The sequence below is a fragment of the Apis cerana genome, linkage group LG4 (assembly GCF_029169275.1).
Source record: "Apis cerana isolate GH-2021 linkage group LG4, AcerK_1.0, whole genome shotgun sequence".
Lineage (NCBI taxonomy): Eukaryota > Metazoa > Arthropoda > Insecta > Hymenoptera > Apidae > Apis > Apis cerana.
Window position 1 is genome coordinate 2,772,866 of NC_083855.1, and position 22,577 is coordinate 2,795,442.

At 22.5% G+C, this 22,577-nt stretch overlaps 4 protein-coding genes across 5 annotated transcripts; 2 read left to right on the forward strand and 2 right to left on the reverse strand.

The window, feature by feature from the left end:
• Window positions 1-231: 231 nt before the first annotated feature.
• On the forward strand, window positions 232-7,589 carry LOC108000100 (uncharacterized). The gene is given in 22 exon segments (XM_017060276.3): window positions 232-393; window positions 842-1,004; window positions 1,116-1,868; window positions 1,871-2,982; window positions 3,077-3,190; window positions 3,259-3,411; window positions 3,699-3,865; window positions 3,937-4,015; window positions 4,104-4,286; window positions 4,363-4,501; window positions 4,584-4,677; window positions 4,768-4,970; window positions 5,035-5,233; window positions 5,315-5,563; window positions 5,624-5,743; window positions 5,842-5,984; window positions 6,066-6,252; window positions 6,328-6,415; window positions 6,484-6,612; window positions 6,704-6,859; window positions 6,944-7,033; window positions 7,117-7,589. Coding segments are annotated over 21 exon segments (4,689 nt in total). The 5' UTR covers window positions 232-393; window positions 842-853; the 3' UTR covers window positions 7,297-7,589.
• Window positions 7,590-8,723: 1,134 nt separating this feature from the next.
• On the reverse strand, window positions 8,724-14,083 carry LOC108000096 (programmed cell death 6-interacting protein). 2 transcript variants are annotated; one of them, XM_017060268.3, is made up of 15 exons: window positions 13,754-14,083; window positions 13,342-13,457; window positions 13,007-13,134; window positions 12,331-12,609; window positions 12,143-12,244; window positions 11,819-12,041; window positions 11,621-11,744; window positions 11,305-11,482; window positions 11,084-11,245; window positions 10,723-10,866; window positions 10,432-10,647; window positions 9,851-10,000; window positions 9,636-9,774; window positions 9,390-9,575; window positions 8,724-9,333 (listed from the first exon to the last, which is right to left on the reverse strand). In XM_017060268.3, the coding sequence occupies exons 1-15, from the start codon at window positions 13,948-13,950 to the stop codon at window positions 9,227-9,229; spliced, it is 2,451 nt and encodes an 816-aa protein (XP_016915757.1). In that variant the 5' UTR covers window positions 13,951-14,083; the 3' UTR covers window positions 8,724-9,226. The 2 variants fall into 2 exon arrangements, with proteins under 2 accessions (XP_016915757.1, XP_016915758.1); XM_017060269.3 differs by having other exon boundaries at window positions 8,724-9,300; window positions 13,754-14,071.
• Window positions 14,084-14,435: 352 nt separating this feature from the next.
• On the forward strand, window positions 14,436-16,736 carry LOC108002507 (transmembrane and ubiquitin-like domain-containing protein 1). The gene is made up of 4 exons (XM_062073574.1): window positions 14,436-14,736; window positions 15,259-15,576; window positions 15,651-15,957; window positions 16,070-16,736. Exons 2-4 carry the CDS (start codon window positions 15,279-15,281, stop codon window positions 16,494-16,496), a joined length of 1,032 nt encoding a protein of 343 aa, XP_061929558.1. The 5' UTR covers window positions 14,436-14,736; window positions 15,259-15,278; the 3' UTR covers window positions 16,497-16,736.
• Window positions 15,984-22,289, reverse strand: LOC108002508 (isoleucine--tRNA ligase, cytoplasmic). The gene has a single exon (XM_017064231.2). The coding sequence runs from the start codon at window positions 21,702-21,704 to the stop codon at window positions 17,964-17,966; it is 3,741 nt and encodes a 1,246-aa protein (XP_016919720.1). The 5' UTR covers window positions 21,705-22,289; the 3' UTR covers window positions 15,984-17,963.
• Window positions 22,290-22,577: the final 288 nt, after the last annotated feature.

The window sequence follows — 22,577 nt, forward strand, 5'->3', positions numbered from 1 at the left end:
TAATGAAAATAAATATATAAATATAAACTGCATAAAAATGACATATATATAATGTCTATTATGTTTATTTATTAATACAATGTATAATGTTTATTTATTAATATAATCAACAATCACTATAATATTTCAATAATGTGAATAATTATAAAAATATTTTTTTCTTTGAATACCGGAATGTAACATAACGCATGCGCAAATTACTACATATATATATTGAATAATCTATCGTGCGGTACGATTCGTGCCGTGCCCCATGCCTTGTTACAATGTGAGAATGGTGTGTAGAGGTGAAGTGTACTGGTTCGAATCATGTTTCACAGATTTTAGATTAAATATTATATTTTTCAATTGAATATTATTTTTAATGTAGAAAAAATTCTTTAGTAAATTCTGGTAAGTATTTATAAAAAAAATGAAAAATCATTGAATATTAAAATTATGCGACAAAGTATTATACATATATACTATTTAACCTTATTTTGTCATTAATATTAACTTTATATACTTTAGTTATTTTTAATTACTTTTAATAATATTTATTAAATAATAACATTATTCCACGTGATTGTCTTTAAGAAATGACAGTTTTTATAGGATTTTAGAATAGATATAATTCATTTCATCATCAAACGTTCTATGTTCAAATCCAACTCGTATAAATTTTTTTTTAATAAATTATTGAAGTTTTTTTTGGAATTTATTAAATATTAAAATGTTCTAAAAAAAATAACAAAGTATATGTGAAATTTTAAATTAACCATAAAATTATAAAATAATTTAAAAAATTGATTAAATATCCCCTTCAATATATTATATTTTACATAAATTAATTTTTATTTAGATTATATTAATAATGAGTAAAAAGACTGTGAATATTGACACTTCATCTGATAATATGAATTCATCTATTAATAAATCCAGTCAATCATCTAATAATACAAAAATGTTTATCCTTCCTCCAAATGTATTACAAAATATTTGTCTTAGTAACTCAATAGAAAAAGGTAAATTAATTAATTATTATCATTAGATTTACAATTTAATTTAATTTAAATTTAATGTAATTTAAATTTAATATATATTAATTATGTATATAATTTAATTTTTTATTATAGGTGAAAGTATAATGTCAGCTTTAGAATTTATAAAAAAAGATAATAATATAAATCCTATCAAAATTCAAGAACGTAAAAATCTTGAAATTTCTACATCTATTGGAAATTTAAATTCAAATATTGTAATAAAACCAACTACAGTTATAAAAATTAATAAAAATAATTCGACAGATAATGCAGATAATGAAAGCTTAAAAAATACCACAGAAGTGCCTAAAGTTAACACAAATGAAGAAAAGTCTGTTTTTAAAGCAAATTGTATACAACAGATGCAAAATCTTCATAATAATATAAAAAAAGAAAAAGACAGCACAAAAGTAAATAACTCAACGAATATTTCAGAAAATCAAAATACATTAGAGAACATAAAATTTACTGCTGAAAACTCAAAAAATAATCAAACTACCTCAAAGGATGTACCAAAGTCTCAAAGAACAAATAAAAGATTTGAACAAAATACTAATGAAAAATATTTAAATACAAATTTAGAAGAAAATAAGAAGGCAGAAAATATATATGAAATGGATGAAAATTTACTTGGTAAATCTGAATGTATTCATCACAACAAAAAAACTAAATTTGATGGTTACATTATAGAATATAAAAATGAATGCACAAAAGAAACTACAACTTCAGATAAAAAAAGAAAAAATATTCCTAATAAAGATTTAAAACAAGCAATAAATTCTGATACTTCTTTATCAAATAGAATTGAAACAAATGTAAAAAAAGTTTTTAATGAAAAATATATGAAAAAGAAATTGAAGATAAAAATAATGAAAAAATTATAACTACATTTGATTCATATGTTTCTTCTATTTCTATCACACCAGCTATAACAAAAAATTCACTGCCTTTGAATTCCAACAATTCTGGAAATCATTCTAATATTACAAGTAATGTAAAGCATTTGCAAAACAATAAAAATATAATAAATAAACAAAATTTGAAAGAAAAAAATTTGAGAAATGTAGAGCTAAATGATAATAATTGTAATAATGAAGTACAAATAAAATCAATAAATACCTCTGTAACTGAATGTATTCCTGTAATAAACGAAAGTTTAAAATCATGTGTAAAATCAGAAAATCTAAATGTTAAAAATACAAGTATTAATGAAAATAAAATAAATTTGTCACTCATAACATCAGATGTTTCATTAAACAAAACAAATTTTAATACAGAATCAATAAATCAAAATGATAACAGTCAAAATTTAATAAATACACCCCCAATAAGAAAACGAGGAAGACCTAAAAAAATTATATTTACATCTGAAAAAATTATGGACATTTCAAATAAATTAGAAGAAAATTTAAAAGATTCACAAAAATTTAATGATGTTTCTATTGCAGAAACAGTAATTCATAATAGAAGACATAATGAACATTTATATAATATTAATAAAAATGATGGCTTAAGTAATAGTAATAGTAGTAAAGATAACATTCCAATTTCAATTATTGTTGGAAAAAGAAATAAAATAATAGATATATCTTCAGATAAAGCAGAAGAAGAAGAAGAAGAAAAAATTGCAAATAATAAAAGAGGAAGAGGGAGAGGAAGAGGAAAAGAAAGAAAAAGAATAGAAAGAGAAGAAAAAAGAAAAGGATCAAAAGAAGAAAAAGAAGAAGCAGAAAAAGAAGGAGAAAAAGACAGAGGAAGTAGCAGAGGAAGAGGTAGAGGTAGAGGTAGAGGTAGAGGTAGAGGTAGAGGTAGAGGTAGAGGTAGAGGCAGAGGCAGAGCATCATCTCATTCTACATTGGACACTGAATATATACAAACGTTAAAGGGACCAGAAACTATTATGGAAGAAATAAAAAAAGAAAATTCAAATGAAATTAATGCTATTGTTCATACATCAGAAGTAAATTTTATATAAAATATTAAAATATATGTATATTTGTTTTATTTTTTATTATATTATTTCTAATTATATAAATATATATTTGTTAATTTAGGTAGATTTAATAAGTTGTGCCAAATGTGAAATAGATATGTTAAAAAATAAATGGGATTCACATAATTTACTTCATCATAACAATATGAGTTGGATAAAGGGTGATGAACCTATGGTAAATATAAAACTTAAAACTTTAATAAATTTATTATTCTAATATTCTATTAGAAAATTTTATTTCAGGATTATGAAAGTGATATTAAATTATGGAGAAAGATTTTGACATCTGCAATTAAAAAAAAAAAGGGTCATTTGTGTTGTGAAAAATGTGGAGCTGTAAAACGTAGTGTGAATGGTTTTATATCTCATATGCAATTTTGTGGAAAATCAGAAGAAGTATGTACAATTTTTTATAATTATTAAAGTTAAAATTTTAAATATCTTAAAATTAAAATAGATGACATTATTTGTGATTGGTGCACATTGTAAACATTTAAAAATAATTTTCCTAATAAAATTTATATTAAAACAAAACAAAAATTGAAAAAAAAATTAATTAAAAAATATATTTATTTATTTTTTAATAACTCAAAATCGATTTTACTAGAGAAATAATTAAAAGATATATATTATATATATAATAATTATAATTATTATAATTATGTTATAATTTTTTATATTAGGAAAAGAAAGCTTTGATGGTAACTTGTACAATTTGTGGTGCTGTTATGATGCCATCTTCTATGGAAATACATGAAAGAACTCACAGATTATCAGAAAAAAATAAAGTAACAGAAGTACAGTTATGTACTAGTGATAATGAAAAAGTAAAACGTAAAGCTGCTGAAAAGTAAGCTAATATATTTGAATTTTTAATAATTTAATGTAAATAAAGATACTAATATAATATTCTAATTACAGAGCAGTTTCAAAAATTTTAGAATTTTCTGAATTTTTCAAGGATAACAGTCCACCTCCTGAAAAAAAAATGAAACTTCTGGTATATAATTATTTTATAATATATCTTTAAAAAAATCTTATTATTAATCTTGTATTATATAAATAATTATATAAAATTAATATTACAGAAAAGTTTAATCAAAATACCCAAACATAAAATGCCTATTCCATCTGTATGGAAATGCATATGGAAAAAAGAATTATTCTCAGTGGGAGTAACAAATTGTCGTCATGTAGGTTGCACTTATACGTGTACTTCTATTGAAGATATATGTAATCATTTTAAAAATTGTAATTTCATTCCTGAAAAGGTATAATAATTATAATAATATTAATTGTTATTTCTATTACAATCAAAACAGTTAAACATGCTTGATTTTATTACAGTCTTATATATGTAAAATATGTAAATTTTCAACTATATCTTATGAAGATGCAACAAAACATGTAACAGCGAAACATATAGCAACAGAAGGAATCGACAGATATTCCGATTTTGAAGAAGAAGATTATAATTCAGATGAATGTAAAAATAAATTTTATTGTAATGTAAAATTAAAATTATTAAGTTTATAAGTTACTAAATTTCATGATTTCTTTTTCAACAGTATTTTTTACGATGAAGTTTTTGGGCAAAGAACAATATCAAAAAATTCGATGGACAGGAACATATTTACCTGCTATACGATGGACTATGGAATTGTAAATAACTATATTTTAGAATTAATATATCTTTTTATATAATATTTACATATTTATTAAGTAATAATGTTATTTTTCTTTCTTTAACAGTGAACAAAAAAATTATGAATTTTATTTATTTAATGATTATTTTCCAAATCAATTCACATTATTAAACAATATCGATATTCTTAAATATTTACCAGAATTAGAAGTTTCCATGCGAACAAAGAGAAAAAGCATATCTGAAAAATTGTGTGATACAGAAATTCCATGGAAGCAATGGAAACGATTTGAGGGTGGTTTAGATGAAGGTATTACTTACCTACATACTTCATATTTCATAGTTATCTATATATTATATAAATATCTTTTCAGGTACCTCAATTTTTTTTACTGGTGGTCCAGTGTGGGCATTAGCTTGGTTACCTATTCCATCACCAATGTATTCTAGAAAACCTCATCAATATATTGCAATTAGTACTCATCCAACAATGGCAAGTGAATATACTATTGGAAAATCATACACTGGACATAATATGATACAAATTTGGAGTGTCGGTCATTTAGATCATGAGTTAGTAATAAAAAAACACAACTTAATGAACTAAAAAATATATGGTTACATTTTTTTCAAAATATATTCTTTTTTATATAGAATTGATAGTAAACAAGAATCTCCTGCTTTATCATATGTAATTGTACATAACAATGGTACTATATGGTGTTTAGAATGGTGTCCTTCTGGATGTTATCAAGATGAAAGTTTAAATAATTATAAAAAAGAAAATCCTTGTAATCTTAAACGAATGGGTCTACTTGCAGCAGCTTGCTCAGATGGAAATGTACATATTTATTCATTACCCTTTCCAGAGGAGCTTAAATTTAAAAAATCTATACACAATGAGTAAGTAGAAAATTTGTTCAAATTATATTATATTTCTTGTCTTTATTAATATTATTATAGGTGGCCTATATATTCCACTGATCCAGTAATAACATTAGTTGTAAACATTGCAATATATGATAATAATGGTCAAACTTGGCAATGTACTAAATTGTCATGGACAAAAGAACATGGTCATAAGTAAGATTTTTTCATAATATATTTCTATATTTCTATGTATATCTATTATTTTATAATTTTATAATAACAAAATTATATCATTTTTCTAATTCTTTTAGTACCATTGCTGCAGGATTTTCAAATGGTTACATAGCTTTATGGGATTTAACATACAAATCACCATTATCAATGCAAAAAAGACAAAATACATATTTCATAAATGCATTTCAGCATTTTTATGCTCATAGTAATGCTGTGAGTAGTAAGTACATTTGTTCTTGTTTTTTTCTTTTTATAAAAATTTAAAAAATTTTAATGCTAAAATAAAATATCATTTTAATAGTGGTAGCATTAATTCCATATAATGGAGGAAGATTTTTGGCTTCTGCTAGTTTAGATAGATCATATAAATTTTGGAATTTAGAAGATATAAATACTCCACAAACTAGTGTGCAAAAAACTATTATAGTAAATGGTGCATGGATGACACATTGGCCATGTGCTATCATTAGTTTTGATGATGCGTTAGGGTAATTATTAAAAAATTAAAAATATTAAATTCATAATAGAATATATTTTTTATTATTATTTTTATGTTATTGTAGGAATCAGCATACAAATTCTCATTTAATTCCATTAAGAGAATATAAATTCAAATATTATCCTACATTAGGATCAAATTCTTCTACATATGTAAGTAATTTTAGAAATCGTTTTTAAATATTTTAATATGACTTAAATTTTTACTTAAAAATTTATAGGCTTTAGCCGTTTCTGATTATGCAAATAGTATTGCACATGGTACATTAGCAGGAGAAGTTCAAACATTATTTGCACATGAACTTGTATATGAAACGGCTCTCGAAAAAGCTTTATTGAAAAAAAGCAAGGTATTTTTTTTTTTTTATATTAATATGTTTGTATTAATATTTTATATTTTAAATGCTTTCACATAAAGTTAAATATGAATGATTCTCCTAGTTGAGTTCATTTATTAAAATAGAGGACTTCTCAGACAAAGAAGATAATATGGATGATGAAAAACACAATAAAAATCCGAAAGATCATCGTTATATGCCAGAAACTTATGATGAATGTCAAGATCGATTCGGTATTATTTTTTGTGATAATTTAAAAGTAAGTATTTTTAATCATTTTTTATGCTATATATAAATTATATTCTTTTATACAAATAATATTTTGAATTTGTTATATTTAAAGGAAAATGAACAAATAATGTTCAAACGAATGTTATATGCAGAAGAATCAGAAGTTCCAATTGAAGAATATCCATTTATGTCAGTAAACAGAGTACGTATATATATGTGTATGTATGTATATTATTGTTTTAATTTATTTTAATATTATAATTTTATTTAATATTAAAATTTTAGATATCTTGGAATCCGAATGCATGGAGTTATCTATGGATGGTAGTTAGTTATCAAAATGGTTTAGTAAGATTATTAAATTTTAAATATATGTCAATGTCGTCTGAATTACAAGCGCTATTACCGCGACATGTAGAAGCTATGCTTAATAAAGCAAAGATTATAGCAAAAGATTATTGCTAATTCAAAAAAAAATCTTAATTTATACTATTCTAAAATCAAGCGTAATGAAATTGATAATGATTGCTTGTTATTAATATGTAGTAAATTATTTTTTATAATTTTATACATATTAGGACTGAAATGCCAATGATTGAATAAGATTTATTGTTATGTATATATTTAAAAAAATATTTAAATTGTATTAATATGTATTTAAACTTCTTAGACCATTTGATTGTATATATTTTATAATTTCGAATATTTAAAAACTGAAATGATTATTATATTATATTAATAAATGAAATCTTTTGCAATTTTGGATTATTATTAGTACAAAAAATTTTAATTCATATTATTTTTTACGCTTATATATATTTATAAGCACAAATAAGATAGTTATAATACAGATAAATGCAGAATATATTATATATATATAGTAGATAAAAATACAAATTAGATATGTAATGCTTTTTCATAACATAGAAATTTAAGTTCATTTGATTTTCTTAATATTTTAAATCATATATGACATTAAAATTTCAATATATAAAAAATGATTATAATTTTAATCGTAATTAAAATTAAAATTTAATTTGACATTAATACAACATTAACATCATTGATGTTAATTATAAATTAATATAAATTAATAATATAACTTAAATTTTCTAAAATTAAAAAAATTTAATCAAAAAACATTTAATACTGTAGTTTAATAATAATAAATTTTATTGTAAAAGACAGATAAATATATAAAAAATAAATATTTCTAAAATTCAAAAAACTATTTAAAATTCAAATATTTAGCAGATAAATGTATGAAATTTTAAATAAAAATTTTAAATAAAAAATTTTTTTTTTGAAAATGCTAGAAAAAATTTTATTATTTGTATTGAATAAATTATAAATATTTACAATTACTGCAATATACTACAATATACAATATATAACAATGCAATATATAATAACAATATGTATAAATAAACTTAGCTTTAATGACATTATATTTTTTTAAATTTATCTTTTTTTTTAAATTTATCTTTATAGAAAAACTATAAATTGATTTAATGATAACTATTATTTTCATTGTATTGTAATAAAAAATACAAGCGTAAAATAATTATATTATACAAGAAAAAAAGACAAGACAAAATCATATCTTACTAATTTCAATGATTTTAAAATATTATAAAGGACATATAAAGGATTATAAAATATATTGAATGAAAAGATTATTTTTTGTTTTATATTACTATTTATATCCAAGATTTCAAAATCAAATTATTCAATATTTCAAATATTTAAATAATAAAAGTTGAATATAAAGATCAAATTAAATATATTATAAGTATAAATATATTTAAAATTCAATTCAAACAATAACAAAACCTATAAAATAAAATTTTTATAAAATTTACCTTAGTGAATACATTAAAAAATTTTATATATTTTTTTATGCTGATTTTAATTTTATTTGTAATAAAAATTGTTATAATAAACATTTCTAAAGTAAAGTACACAATTATAAATGTAGTACTTATGCAGCAAAATACTAGAGAATTCATAAAACTATATGTTTATAAATACAAAAAAGATTAAAATATAACAATGGAATAATTACGATTGTTAGAATTATTACGTTATATTATGTTACAAAATATATTTATAAATTGCTCTTTTTTTTCTTGAAGCATGATTTAAAGCTTAATATATATCACGTATTGATACATTCTATAGAAATTCAACTGTAATAAGTATCAATAACAATCAAGGAATATAATTTGTTCAAAATTAATTCAACATATAATTTTTTTTACTGATCAAAATTGGACAGATTAAAACATATTTCATATTAATTTCCATAATATTATGTCTTATACATTTTTCTCATTCTTGTAAATTCCACATGACTATTTTGCAATCACAGTATATATAAAATATTTTTTGCTTTTCAAAATGGATGTCCTTGATGAGAATGTTGATTACCACCATAACGGGGAAGAGTTGCATATCCACCATAAGGAGCTGAAGGCATACCTTGATATGGATTATAAGTTCCTAAAAATAAAGCGAAAATTATATAACAACGAATGATTTCGCATTTTTTATATTACCTTGTGTGGGATAAGGCATTGTTGCATATGGATTATATGTTGTAGGCATAGGAGGAGGAATATATGCAGGATATGGTGTAGTAGGACCAGCTCCATAAGGTATAGGCATTCCTTGAAAATGTGTAGGATATGGTAATTGCGATGTTCCACTTTGTTCTGTTCCCGATTGCTTTTGTCCGGACATCCCTATATTTTTAAAATTAATTATATAGATGTAATTTTATTTATAAAATTATAATCTCATACCTGCATGATGAGATAAAATGTTAGAAGGAATTGATTCAGTTTTACTCAAATTTGTTGTCAAATCCTTTAATAGTTCCTCTTTTTCAGTTTTCCGAGCGAAACAAAAATCTGATATTTTATTTTGGAAGACTACTAATAACTATTGAAAAAAAATTAAAAATATAATTTTAATATAACTAATTTAATTTATAATTTAATAAAAATATAATATTTACCTGTGTTAAATCATTATAAAATTTAGCACCTTCATTTAAGTTACCTTTCAATTCTTTAAATGCATCATAAGCAGCTGCTAGTTTACATAACATTGTTTCTCTTGAACTACCACTACCAGATTGTTCAGCTGTAAATTCTGTATGACACTTCTAAAATTTTTAAATTAAAATATAAAATATTAATATATTTGTATTTGTATTTATAAAATATAAATATTTTTGTAGCATTAATTTTGGAGATCAAATACAAAAATATTGGTTTGGACTTAATAAATAAATTATGAGTAATTTAATTTTTTTTTAAATGAAATAAGATAAAAGCAATATAATAAAATTAAAGTTTTATTTTATTTCCATTTCGTTTGATCTAAAATCAATCAAATTTTTTATATTATCGATATTATTATATTAAAGACTTTGATCTTTAAAATCAATTGATAAATCAATTATTTAATAGATAAGTCTCAATCAAAATTTTTATATTATCAATATTATTATATTAAAAACTGAAAATCTTTGGGTTCTAGAATCCATTCTGCAAAGCTATTGCAAGAATATAATTAATATAAAATGAATATTACCTGAATTTCAGCAATTAATTGTTCTTGATGAGAAACACTATCTCTCACTTGTTTTTGTAAAGGTCCATATATTTTTCCTATACTTTCTATTGATAAATTTGGTTCATCAATCCCACCATCTTTTGCAAGAGCTGACAAAAATGTTGTTTTCATATCAGTAGTAGCAGATTTTAATTCACTTTCTATAACATCACGTTCTGTTTTGATTGTTTCAACCTTGGAAAAAAATCAATATTAATACAAATAATTTAAAGAAATGATTAAAAACAATATTATATATAAAATACATACATCTTCCATTAGCTTTCTAAGTTGAATAACAGTATTACTTTCCTGAACTGCTGAACCAGTTGGTACAGCATTAATTAAATCATTTTCATTTAAACTCAAAATTTCCATACCTTCTTTATGATTTTCATATTTCTCACGTACAACCTTCAAAATGTAATTATTTTAAGTCAATATATAATATATCAATATATACAATTATTTTACAAATTAAATAAAGCTCTTAAATTTCATACATAGAATCAATTTTTTAAAAATATCCTATATATATGAATATATTAATATCCTGAACAAATATATATATATATATATATATATATATATATATATATATATATATATATATTTATATGTGTATTTATACCTTATCAGCTGCCACAGCATTATTAATAATTTCACGATATTTTCGAAGAGTAATATTAAATTGTTCTGTTAAACGACTACTAGGAATTCTTGTCCACCGATCTTTGAATTGTTCTCTTAATTGATCATCAGATTCGCGCTCCTCTTGAAGCATTCGTTCACACTAAAAAAAAAATAAAAAATTTAATAATTACATGAAAAGAAATTTGAAAATTTTTTTACCTCGTCTAAAAGTTCTTTATTTCTTTGTAATAAATCAGGTAATTCTTTCATAGAAGTTTCCAATGCATTAATTCCACCTATTTCTTTTACATGTTGAGCTTTTTCTAATACAGACTGAGGTAAATCAGTTCCACTTGTATCTTCAATAGCTGCTGGTAAGTTTAAACTTGCTAATACACTAAAAATATAATTGAATATTAATTACAAATTTAACATTTAATAAATTAAATATTATATATTATAATAACATATAATAACATTAAATAATAACATTAAATAATAATAATAACATTAAATAAATTTATAAAATTAATACCCATTTAGAATTTGCGTCATTTCTCGTAATTTAGATATTTCTGAGTTCACTAATTCATTACGACGAACTTCATAAGATGATAATGCTTGATGTACACTAACGGGTAATAAATCATTAAAAAGATCTAAAAACATAAAATATGTAAAAAATAATTATATTTAATTTAAGAAATTTAATATTATATATGTAAAATAATACCTTTAAAATTTGAGCTGAAAATTTCAGGCATTGATATTAATTTTGCAACACAAGCTTTACCAACTGGTTCCAAAGATTTTATATCAGGTATTCTTTCATGATAAATAAAATCATTATCTTTTTTTACTTCTGTCAGATTTCTTTGAGCTCTATTAGCATAATCTTGAAATAAATGAGGTTTATTTGAACGTTGTTGCGCAGCTTTAAATAATTCAACAGAACGCTAAAAATATATATTCTAATTAATTTTAGTTTATTTTTATAATTATATCTAGATTATTTTCATGATTTTCATAATTATATTTTTTAGCTTTTAAGATTTACTTCTAATCTTGCTATTTCTTCTCCAATTGACTTATTATTTTTGCATACTAATGATTGATAAAATTCAGTCATTGCACGATATCCAGCTTGTTTTCCTGCAATCTATATTATTTCATTACATACAATTATATAATTATATGAATTCTGTATTATAAGATTGTAATATAATTGTAATATAAGATTCATACTAAAGGAACCCATTCTTTATCCCAAAATGCCCGAAAAATCTCCTTTTGAAATAATTTTAATGCATCTGCATATAATTCTTCTGCTTGTGAAGCTAATCTAGCAATAATTCCATCTTTCATAGCATCATGAATTGCTTTATATACAAATATTTCTTGAGCTTGAGCAAGCATCAATGCTGATAATGCACCCAATGTTTCTGGACTAATATCTGGTGTTGGTTCTTGTTGAATAGCCATCATAACATTTGCTTTAAGATAATTAAAGATACCAGCAGATTGCTATAATTAACAATAACAATTATTTAACAATTATTAAATAAATTATTTCTTAATGACTTATCAATGTATAATATTTTCATGGATTTTTATGATTTTTAAATAATTATATATTTATATCCTATATATTATATATTTATCCTATAATATATATATATTATAGGATAAAATTTTAAATAACTTTTTTCTATATATATTATCATCAATCAGTTTTCAAAATATTTGCAAACAATAATTGCTAATAATATTGAATTTTATTTATTTATTTATATATGAATGCATATATATCTACAACAGTATGAATTAAAATTAAGATATTTCAAATCCATTAAAATTCATGAAAAATTAGTTTTTTGATCAATTTACTCATTATAGTATAATTAATGGAATTTATATTTACTTGAAATAATTTTGCAGCTAGTTTTAATCCTTCATCACTTTCTAAAGATTGTGCTGCTGCAACTGAACTTTGTAAAGCAGCAATATTAAATAATACACATACTTTTTCATATGACAATGTACTAATGGCTGAAAATATCAAATATCATATCTTATTTTAAATATGAATGTTATAAAATAAATATCAAAAATTTTTTTTTTTTAGCTTTAAATATGGGGCCAATCAATAATAATTTTATCTTATCTATGTATTTGTTAATCATTTAAAATCTATAGACAATAAAAATGATACATTAAAATAAATAATTTTATAATAATATGTTAAAAAAATCTTACTTAAACTGAGTTTTCCACCAAATATAGTACGATCAAATGCATCTTTCCATTTAAATGGAATTTGTAATTCATGGGCAGGTATCTTGCCTTCTAATGCACATAATTGATCATAGTAACTAAAAAAAAAAAAAAAGAATTTTTATCTAGGAAATGATTATTAATCGAAATAAAATAATATTGTTAATAATTATATTCATTATATTTTAAAAGATAAATGTTCAAATATTATTCTAATAAAATTATGTCAAAAATATAAAGTTAAATACTACTAATCATATTATTTATTATTTTAAAAAATTATTTTATTGTAATATTTTATAATAAATACATTTCTAAAAAATAGAATACAATGAAATATTTATATTTCTTATTATAATATTTTAATTAATAATTACTTAAAAATGACTCATACCTATATATAACCTCTAAAGAACTTTCATATTTCTCAAAAGCTCGCCATAATGCATTGTTTCTTAATTTACTAAAATCTGCAATTGCTTCTGTATAATCTTTTTGATTATTATACGTTGATTTAATAACATTTGTAAGCGGCTTAATTACATCAACGTCAGACGGTTTTTTTAATGGCACTGCGATTAACTCAGCCATTTTGACGTGTAACTGAAATCAAACTAAATACTTACTTACTAATCTTACTATATACTTATCTACTTATATTTAACGATAAGATATTTTATATTCATTATATATATAATTAATATTATGACACGTGATATTTTTATAGTAATATATATAATATATATATATATATATATATATATATATATATACATATTTTCATTTTACATAATAAGCAAAATTTTTTAATTCAAAATTTTTTTAAATTTAAAAATATATTTATGAATTTAATAAGTATAACATATCATATTATTTTTCTATTAAAAAATTATTTTAAATATTAAATTTATTATCATTTTTATTTATGTTCACAAATTTATCTTCTATAAATAATAATATAAACATATAATAATATTAATTTTTCAATAAAATAATATGATATAAAAATCTACAATAAATGATAGATATATTAATTTATTTAAAATTTATTTATTTAAAATTTGTTAAACAAGCAAATAAATATATATAAGAATATATTATCACAATATAATTCATTATCATTTTGTTTTGACATGACCATAAAAAATATTTTGATTAATAATTATCCATTTGCATATTATGTATTTTGAAGTCATAAAAAGAATTCGCGCCTTGTAGAGTTGCATATTTTTATTAATTATATGAACTAGATCGCGTATGTCGCTGGTTGTCATAAATTATCTGCGTCATCTTTAGATATTTGCAGATGAGATTTTTATAAGTGATTTTAGCGAATCTTTAATTTTCTTCTGTTGTGTCTAATTCATAAAAATTAAGGTGAGAATAAATAATTATAAAAGAGATAAAGGATTATATAGCAATGAAAATTTTATTTTATTAGATAAAAAAAACATATGAAATTATATTATTTCTATGTATGTATATTTTTTTGAGACGCATAATAACATTCGTTTATTATATTAAAAAAATATTAAAAAATTAATGCAAATATATAATAATTTTTCAAGGTGTTATTTGTCTTATCTTACACATTTGTTCCTATGCAATAACTTATATAAAAAAATACTATTGATTTCATTTTAAAGATATTGAAACGAAATCAGGGTTATTTTTTTATAAATATATGCGTATAAAATTTAAAAAAACAATAATATTGTTATTTTATATAAAATTAAATAATATAATTTTAATTGTTTCTCATTATTAAAAGATTATTATAATAAACATAATCATAAATATAAATTTTTTTCATGAATTATTCATTATTATAAAACATTATTTATTTTTTTCACTTATTATAACAATATTATTTTTTTTACTATATATTTTTTTATACAGGTTAATCTTACATCATAAAAATGACTTTAATCGAGGGTGTTGGAGATGAAGTGACAGATTTTTTTATAGTTGTGGCTGTCCTCTTAATAGGATGGCTTGCATGGTATTCTACAAGTATTACAGATCAACCATTAATCCGCACAGTACTTGTATTACGTCGAACACGCACACGTCTTGCTGAACTTAGAGCTAATCATCAAAATGCAAGCTCATTTACACGACCTCCAAATTTGGAGGTAACTGAAGAAGAAACAATAGAACCAATTGCAGATGATAATAATGGCAATTCACAAGCTTGTCCTGAACCATCTATTGCAGGTGATATGTCCTATTTAAAATATTTCTAAGAACATAATAAAAATATTAGAATTATTTATTGTCTGTCACAATAGACACAAATGAAGAAATTTCTCCTGACACACATAGAACATCTGAAGCAACAGCTACAGAGGAAGTACTTATTGAAGCTATGGATTCATTTAATAATGATTGTACAACAAAATTACAAAAACAAACCAAATTAAGCTCTTCTAAAGAAACAAGTATATCAACATCAACATGTAATGATTCTATAGAACATGAACGTGAAACTCTTTCAACAACAGATGCTAATGAAATTAGCATCAAGCTTAAGTTTATAAATGATGATCAAAAAATGGTTACTGGTAGCTTAAAAGAATTGCTTGGAGATTTTAAAAGGTATATATTAATTTTTGTATACTAAATAAATATTTATATAAAATTTATTAATTTATAAATAAAATATGTAATGTAACATAATGAAATGAAATACATAATTACATATTTTCAGGAGGCATTTTCAAACAGAGCTAGATGCACAAAAATTAGTGCGTTTAGTTTTTAATGGTCGAGTACTGCAACCTGACAATCAAACATTGGAAAGATGTGGCTTATATAACAATTGTGTAGTTCATTGTTTGGTTCATCAACCACGACCAAATCCTGTATCATCTCAAACATCAACATTAGACAATTCATCACCAATTTATTTTAACCCTCAATCATTTTCTGATATTCCTGTTGGCACAGGAATTAGTTCTGTGCATAATGAATGGGATTTGAGTAGACCATTAGTGGTCATTTTGACTGTCATGTTAGGTTTCGCTTGGTATTCCCGATATCATTATGCTCAATTTTTTACCGCGAGTACAACTCTCGCATTATATGCACTCACTGCAATTTTCGCAATGTCAGTAGCTTTAATATTATGTCATTAGTTAGTAATTTCTTTTTCAATCAACAATGCAACATCAGAAATATTGCGTGAATTTATAGCAAAGAAACAGTTAAAGATATTATTTTGAAATATGATTTTGTAAACATTAATGTGTGTTTTCAGTGTAACATCATTTAAACACATTGGTTCCTGACATAAAAGAGAACATGAAGGGTTATTGTGATTTTTATCAATGTATAAAGGAATTCATATGAATAATATATCAAGTATACTTAGATAGTATGGATTTGCATTTCAAATTTTAAATCAATTTATCTGCATTTTTTCTTTTTTTAACTCAAAATTTTAATTTATATATTTACAAAGGAAATTTCGTTGGATTTATAAAAAACTATGATTATAAATGGGAACGTATATAATATTAAATTTATAAATTCGAATAATTAATATTTTGATAACTAGCCAATATTTGTTCATTTAAATATATTTGCGAAATTAATTTTGATAAATATTATTCATTTGTTGAATTAGTCATAATAAATGTTATAAATGACAATTTGCAATAATGCTATATCATTTTCAACAAAAAATTTATTATATATTTACATATTTATAATATTTTTATTGAATTTAAAAATTACTATTGAATTGATCTATATATATCTTAAACTTGAATATACTATGTATAACTATTATAAATTGCAATTATTGAAACAAAATTATTATACTTTTTATAAATCTTCCAAAGTTTCTAACTTTAGAATGAAAATTACATAATATTAATGTTTTTTGGAGCATTATTACTGAGCATTATGAATTGTTAAAAAAAATAAAAGTTATTAACAATGTGTATATATACATATAACTTATAATGTATTAAGCAATCATAAAATTATAATTTATTAAAACATACAGTTTATATTACTTTCAAAAAAGAAAATTTATTACTTTTTCTGACAAATGATGTCGATTTATCCTTATTTCTGTAATAGACTGTATTATAGTGGTAAAAAAAATCAAATTATATAATATCACAATTTTTATTGAATATGAAATAAATAGTTATTTATTTGACATTTTCATGTATTAGCATATTTCATAGTTCAATTGATTTTATGTAAATAAAAATTTATTTTTCATTTGAATTTAACAGAATTAAAAAAATTCTCAATTCAATGAAAAAAAAGGTATATTTGTATATTATATAGTTTATAATAATAATCTTTTATTAATTCTTAATTATAAAAATGATGTAATTACATACTGTTTTCCACAAAATTGAATGATTTATAAATTCTTATATAAAATAAATAAATATAATATGTGAATAAAGTTACCACCAATTCAGAATTGGTATTTAAATATACAATGTATAGTTTGTAGAATTAATATTTAATATGAATTTCAATTTAAATTTGAATGAAATTATTAAATTTTGAAAAACATTTTAAAGATGATGTACGTATGTAAAATAAATAATTAATGAAAAATCACTTTTAAATAGAAATTAACTTAATTGAAATGTTTTTCCCCAAAATTCGTTTAATACCTCAGGTATAGGTTCAGAAATATTAAGTTTATTAAAAAAGATATTTAATTGTTCTTTTAACATTGCATTATTTAAATTAAAGTTTCCTTTTGGATTTTCTAAAAGAATAGTACCTTTCCCTAAAGTGCTATTAATATTAATGAATTTACAAACAGGATGTTTTAATACTGAAAATGATTGAGTTATAACTAAACCTACTTTTATTACTTTTATTGTTTGTTGATGCAATGATAAAATATTTGTTTCTTCCGATAGTGGTTTATTATCAACATATAAATTATAAGCACAACCATAAATACCAAATATTAATTGAATTTCATAGTTTAATTGATCGTAAGAAATAGGAACTAATGTGTTAGGAGTTTCTAATAATATAGTTCCTATACAATTAGTTGCACCAAATCTTGGTTTTATGCCTATAAGTTCAATATTTACGTATTTTAAGAAAGGTTCTACATTATTTTTATCATTTTCAATATCAGGTTTTACTAAAATAAGTTTCATATTAATATTTTTAATTTTTTGCATTTCTTCTATGATTATATTTGCATTATTTGACATTTTTGATATATTTTCTTGTGGAGTTTTAGTTGCATTTTCAATAAATTCTTTATGACTGATAATTACTTTTGCCAAATTACTATTTTGATCTTGTATTTCATAATATACAATGGCTTCATCAGATGGAACTAATTGAGCTTTCTTTCTTAGCTTCTGAACTCTATTGATTATTTCTCTTGCCATTCCTTCATTATGCATATTTTCATCAGGAGTAACATCTAATAAAATTAAAACATTTCCTTCACTATGAGCTTCATACTGTTTTGACAATTTTTCAGCTGCTGGACCTGTGAAACTAAACATAAGTCGTAAATCTTGTTCTTCTAATTTATGACCTTGTATAATAATTTCTTTTTTTGAAACAAAAATTTGCAATTCTTCATCAGAAAGTTCTTTAATAGCTTGAGTAACAGATTTAAATTCTCCTTTAAGACGAGCTCCAAGTATTTTATGATCTGGTTCTGCTTTTAATTTAACACCATATTTTTCCTTATCTGTAGTAATAGTTAATTCTTTTACATTAAGTTCCTCAAGAATATATAATTCCAGAGACTTTATTTCTTTCAATACTTCAGCATCTTGATGAATTACTACAATTTCTGGTAATGGATATTTAACAGGAATTGTTTTTCTATCTCTTATAACACGTCCTAATTCAATTACAGTTTGCATATAAGATACAGCCTTTTCAATTTTTTCATCTATTAATTTTGAATTAGATTCTGGTATCATTTGATAATGAACACTGTCCATATTAGTTTTAGATGGAGGAAGTAATTTAACCAAACGTTGAAACATAAATTCTGTTAAAAATGGTGTAAATGGTGCGTTTACACGTACCATTATATAGAGAACAGAAAATAAGGTTGTCAAAGCTTGTTGACAATCGATTACACCACCATCTCCCTTTATACGTTTTCTATTCATTCTTACATACCAATTAGTAAGATTATCAATATATTTTATTAAATGAGGAACGACAGTATATAACTTATAAGCATGCATTTCTCGTTTGAAAAATTGTAATAATGTTTGTGTGAAAGATAAAATCCACCTATCCATTATATTATTAGAATATACATTTTTAAAATCATCATATACAAAAGTAATTTTTTCTTCTCTTTCAAATTTTTCAATATTTTGCATTAAGAATCTAAATGCATTGTACCAAGGTAAAAAAACATCTTTTATAATATCTCTAACTCCTTCTTCTTTAAAACGCAGATTTTCTGCTCTAACAACGGGAGAATTAATTAAATATAAACGAAGAGCATCTGCTCCATATTTATTAATAATTTCCACAGGATCTGGATAATTTTTTTTACGTTTAGACATTTTTTGTCCATCAGATGCAAGTATTAAACCATTAGCTACCAAATTTTTAAATGGAGCTTTCCCAAAAAGAGCTGTTGATATAACTAAAAGAGTATAAAACCATCCACGAGTTTGATCAATACCTTCACCAATAAAATCAGCTGGGAAATTTTCTTCAAATTCTTTCTGATGTTCGAAAGGATAATGCATTTGTGCATATGGCATTGATCCAGATTCAAACCAACAATCAAACACTTCAGGTATACGTTGTAAAGGTGAGTATCCTGGTCGTTTTGATGGTATAGTTAAATGATCTACATTTTCTCTATGAATATCTGTTATTTTTGTATTAGTTAATTCTTCTAATTCTGCAATACTTCCTACACATACAATTTCTTGTCCATCTTCTGATATCCACAGAGGAATTGGATTACCCCAATAACGGTTTCTACTAATAGTCCAATCACGAGCATCTTTTAACCAATTACCAAATCGTTTTTCTTTAATATAATCTGGTATCCAATATGTATTACTATTTGCTGTAAGGAGTTTACTTTTTATGGCTTCCACTCTAATAAACCATGAAGGTACAGCTTTATATATCAATGGTGTATCAGATCTCCAACAATATGGATAACTATGTTTAGTAGTGCCATTATAAATTAATCTTTTATGTGTCTGAAGATACTTAATAATATCTTTGTCAGTATCTTTTACGTATTTTCCAACAAAATCATGTACTGGTTCTATAAAACATCCACAGCTATCAATAGGACATATAATTTCTTGATCTCTTGTTATTACACCACCTTCCAAACAACATCGATAATCATCTTCTCCAAAATATGGAGCTTGATGAACAATACCTGTACCAGTTTCTGCTGTGACATATGTATCATTTAATATTATAAAGGCACCCTTCTCTCTTAAATTTTGAAAATATGGAAAAGGAGGATTATAAATCTTTCCTTTTAAATCACATCCTTTCCTTTTACCTTGTATAGTATATAAATCTTTAGATTTGTAAATAAGTTCTAAACTTGATTCTAATATAATATAAATATTACCAGATGAGTGATCTTTAACTTCTACATATTCAAAGATAGGATTACAACAAAGAGCTAAATTGCTGGGTAAAGTCCAAGGTGTAGTAGTCCAAGCAAGAATAAAAACACCTGGTTCATCTACTAATGGAAATGATACAACTATGGAAGGATCAATAACATCTTTATAATTTTGTCCTGATTCAAAATTAGATAAAGGTGTGTTACAACCAGTGGAATATGGCATTACCTTAACACCTTGGTATACGAGACCTTTATTGTACAATTCTTTAAAAACCCACCAAATAGATTCCATATACCAAGGATATAATGTTTTGTAATCATTTTTAAAATCTATCCATCTACCAATTCTACCTACAATTATTTCCCATTCTGTTGCATATTTCATTACAATATTTCGACATTCCTTATTATAGTTTTCTATTCCCATTTTCATAACATCATCAGGACCTTTTATATTTAATGTTTTATCAATTTCAAATTCGACAGGTAAACCATGAGTATCCCATCCGAATCGTCTTTCCACATGATAACCAGATTGATAAGCATATCTTGTTACAATATCTTTTATTGTACCTGCAAGTATATGTCCATAATGAGGTAATCCCGTAGCAAATGGTGGACCATCATAAAATGAATATTTTGGTTTTCCTTTTGACAATCTTAAAGAATTCTGAAACGTATCACATTTTTTCCACAATTCTAAAATAATCTCTTCTTCTTTCGAAAAATTAATTGTTTCAGGAAGTTTTTCTTTCATGTTTATAATTATAAAATTTTAGAAAACTATTTTAGAAAATATTTAGTACCAATTGGTACGTTGATGCAATTATCGAATTCAAGGTGTCATGTATCAGAAGAAACACGTTACCAAATTACACGTAATGAAATTTTAGAGGTTAGCACTGACTTGAAGCACGTGTTTCTATAAAGGTGAACATAACATTCGAACAAAGAATATATTTTTTATTATTTTTTAAATTTAATATTAAATATTAAAAATTTTAATATATACAGAAAATTAAAACTTGATTTAAATATATATACATATAAAAAATTTATATAAATATTTATATAATAATTAAACTATTTTATTAAATATACAGTCAATCATAAAAGTCACTATCTTAAAAAAATTCACATTCCCGAAAATTTTGATTTTTAATAAAAATTTATATATAGAGTATAATATAGAATATAATGAATTATTAATGAAATAATTTTTTTGATCAATGAGAAATCGAGGGATAAAATTAAATTTTAGCATTTTTTCATATTTTAAATATAATTTTGGGAATTTTTTTTTATAGTAGTGTAATGTTAAAAATTATAAATTATAAATATTTTTTATTTGAAAAATTTTTCTATTTAACATAATTTAATATTTAAAAAAATTGTTGATTTTACTTTTTTCAGATAGTATTTTACTGAAAAAATATTATTTCTTATATAATTCATTATATTTTATAAAGTAGTTTATTAAAAATAAAAAATTTCTATAAAAATTAAAAAATTAAAAAATAAAAAATTTTTATTATTTATAATAAAACTTTATGAATATGTAAAATATAATAAGTAATATAATAAATTATATATAAAACAATTCTTTTTTATCAAAATTCCCTTGAAAGAA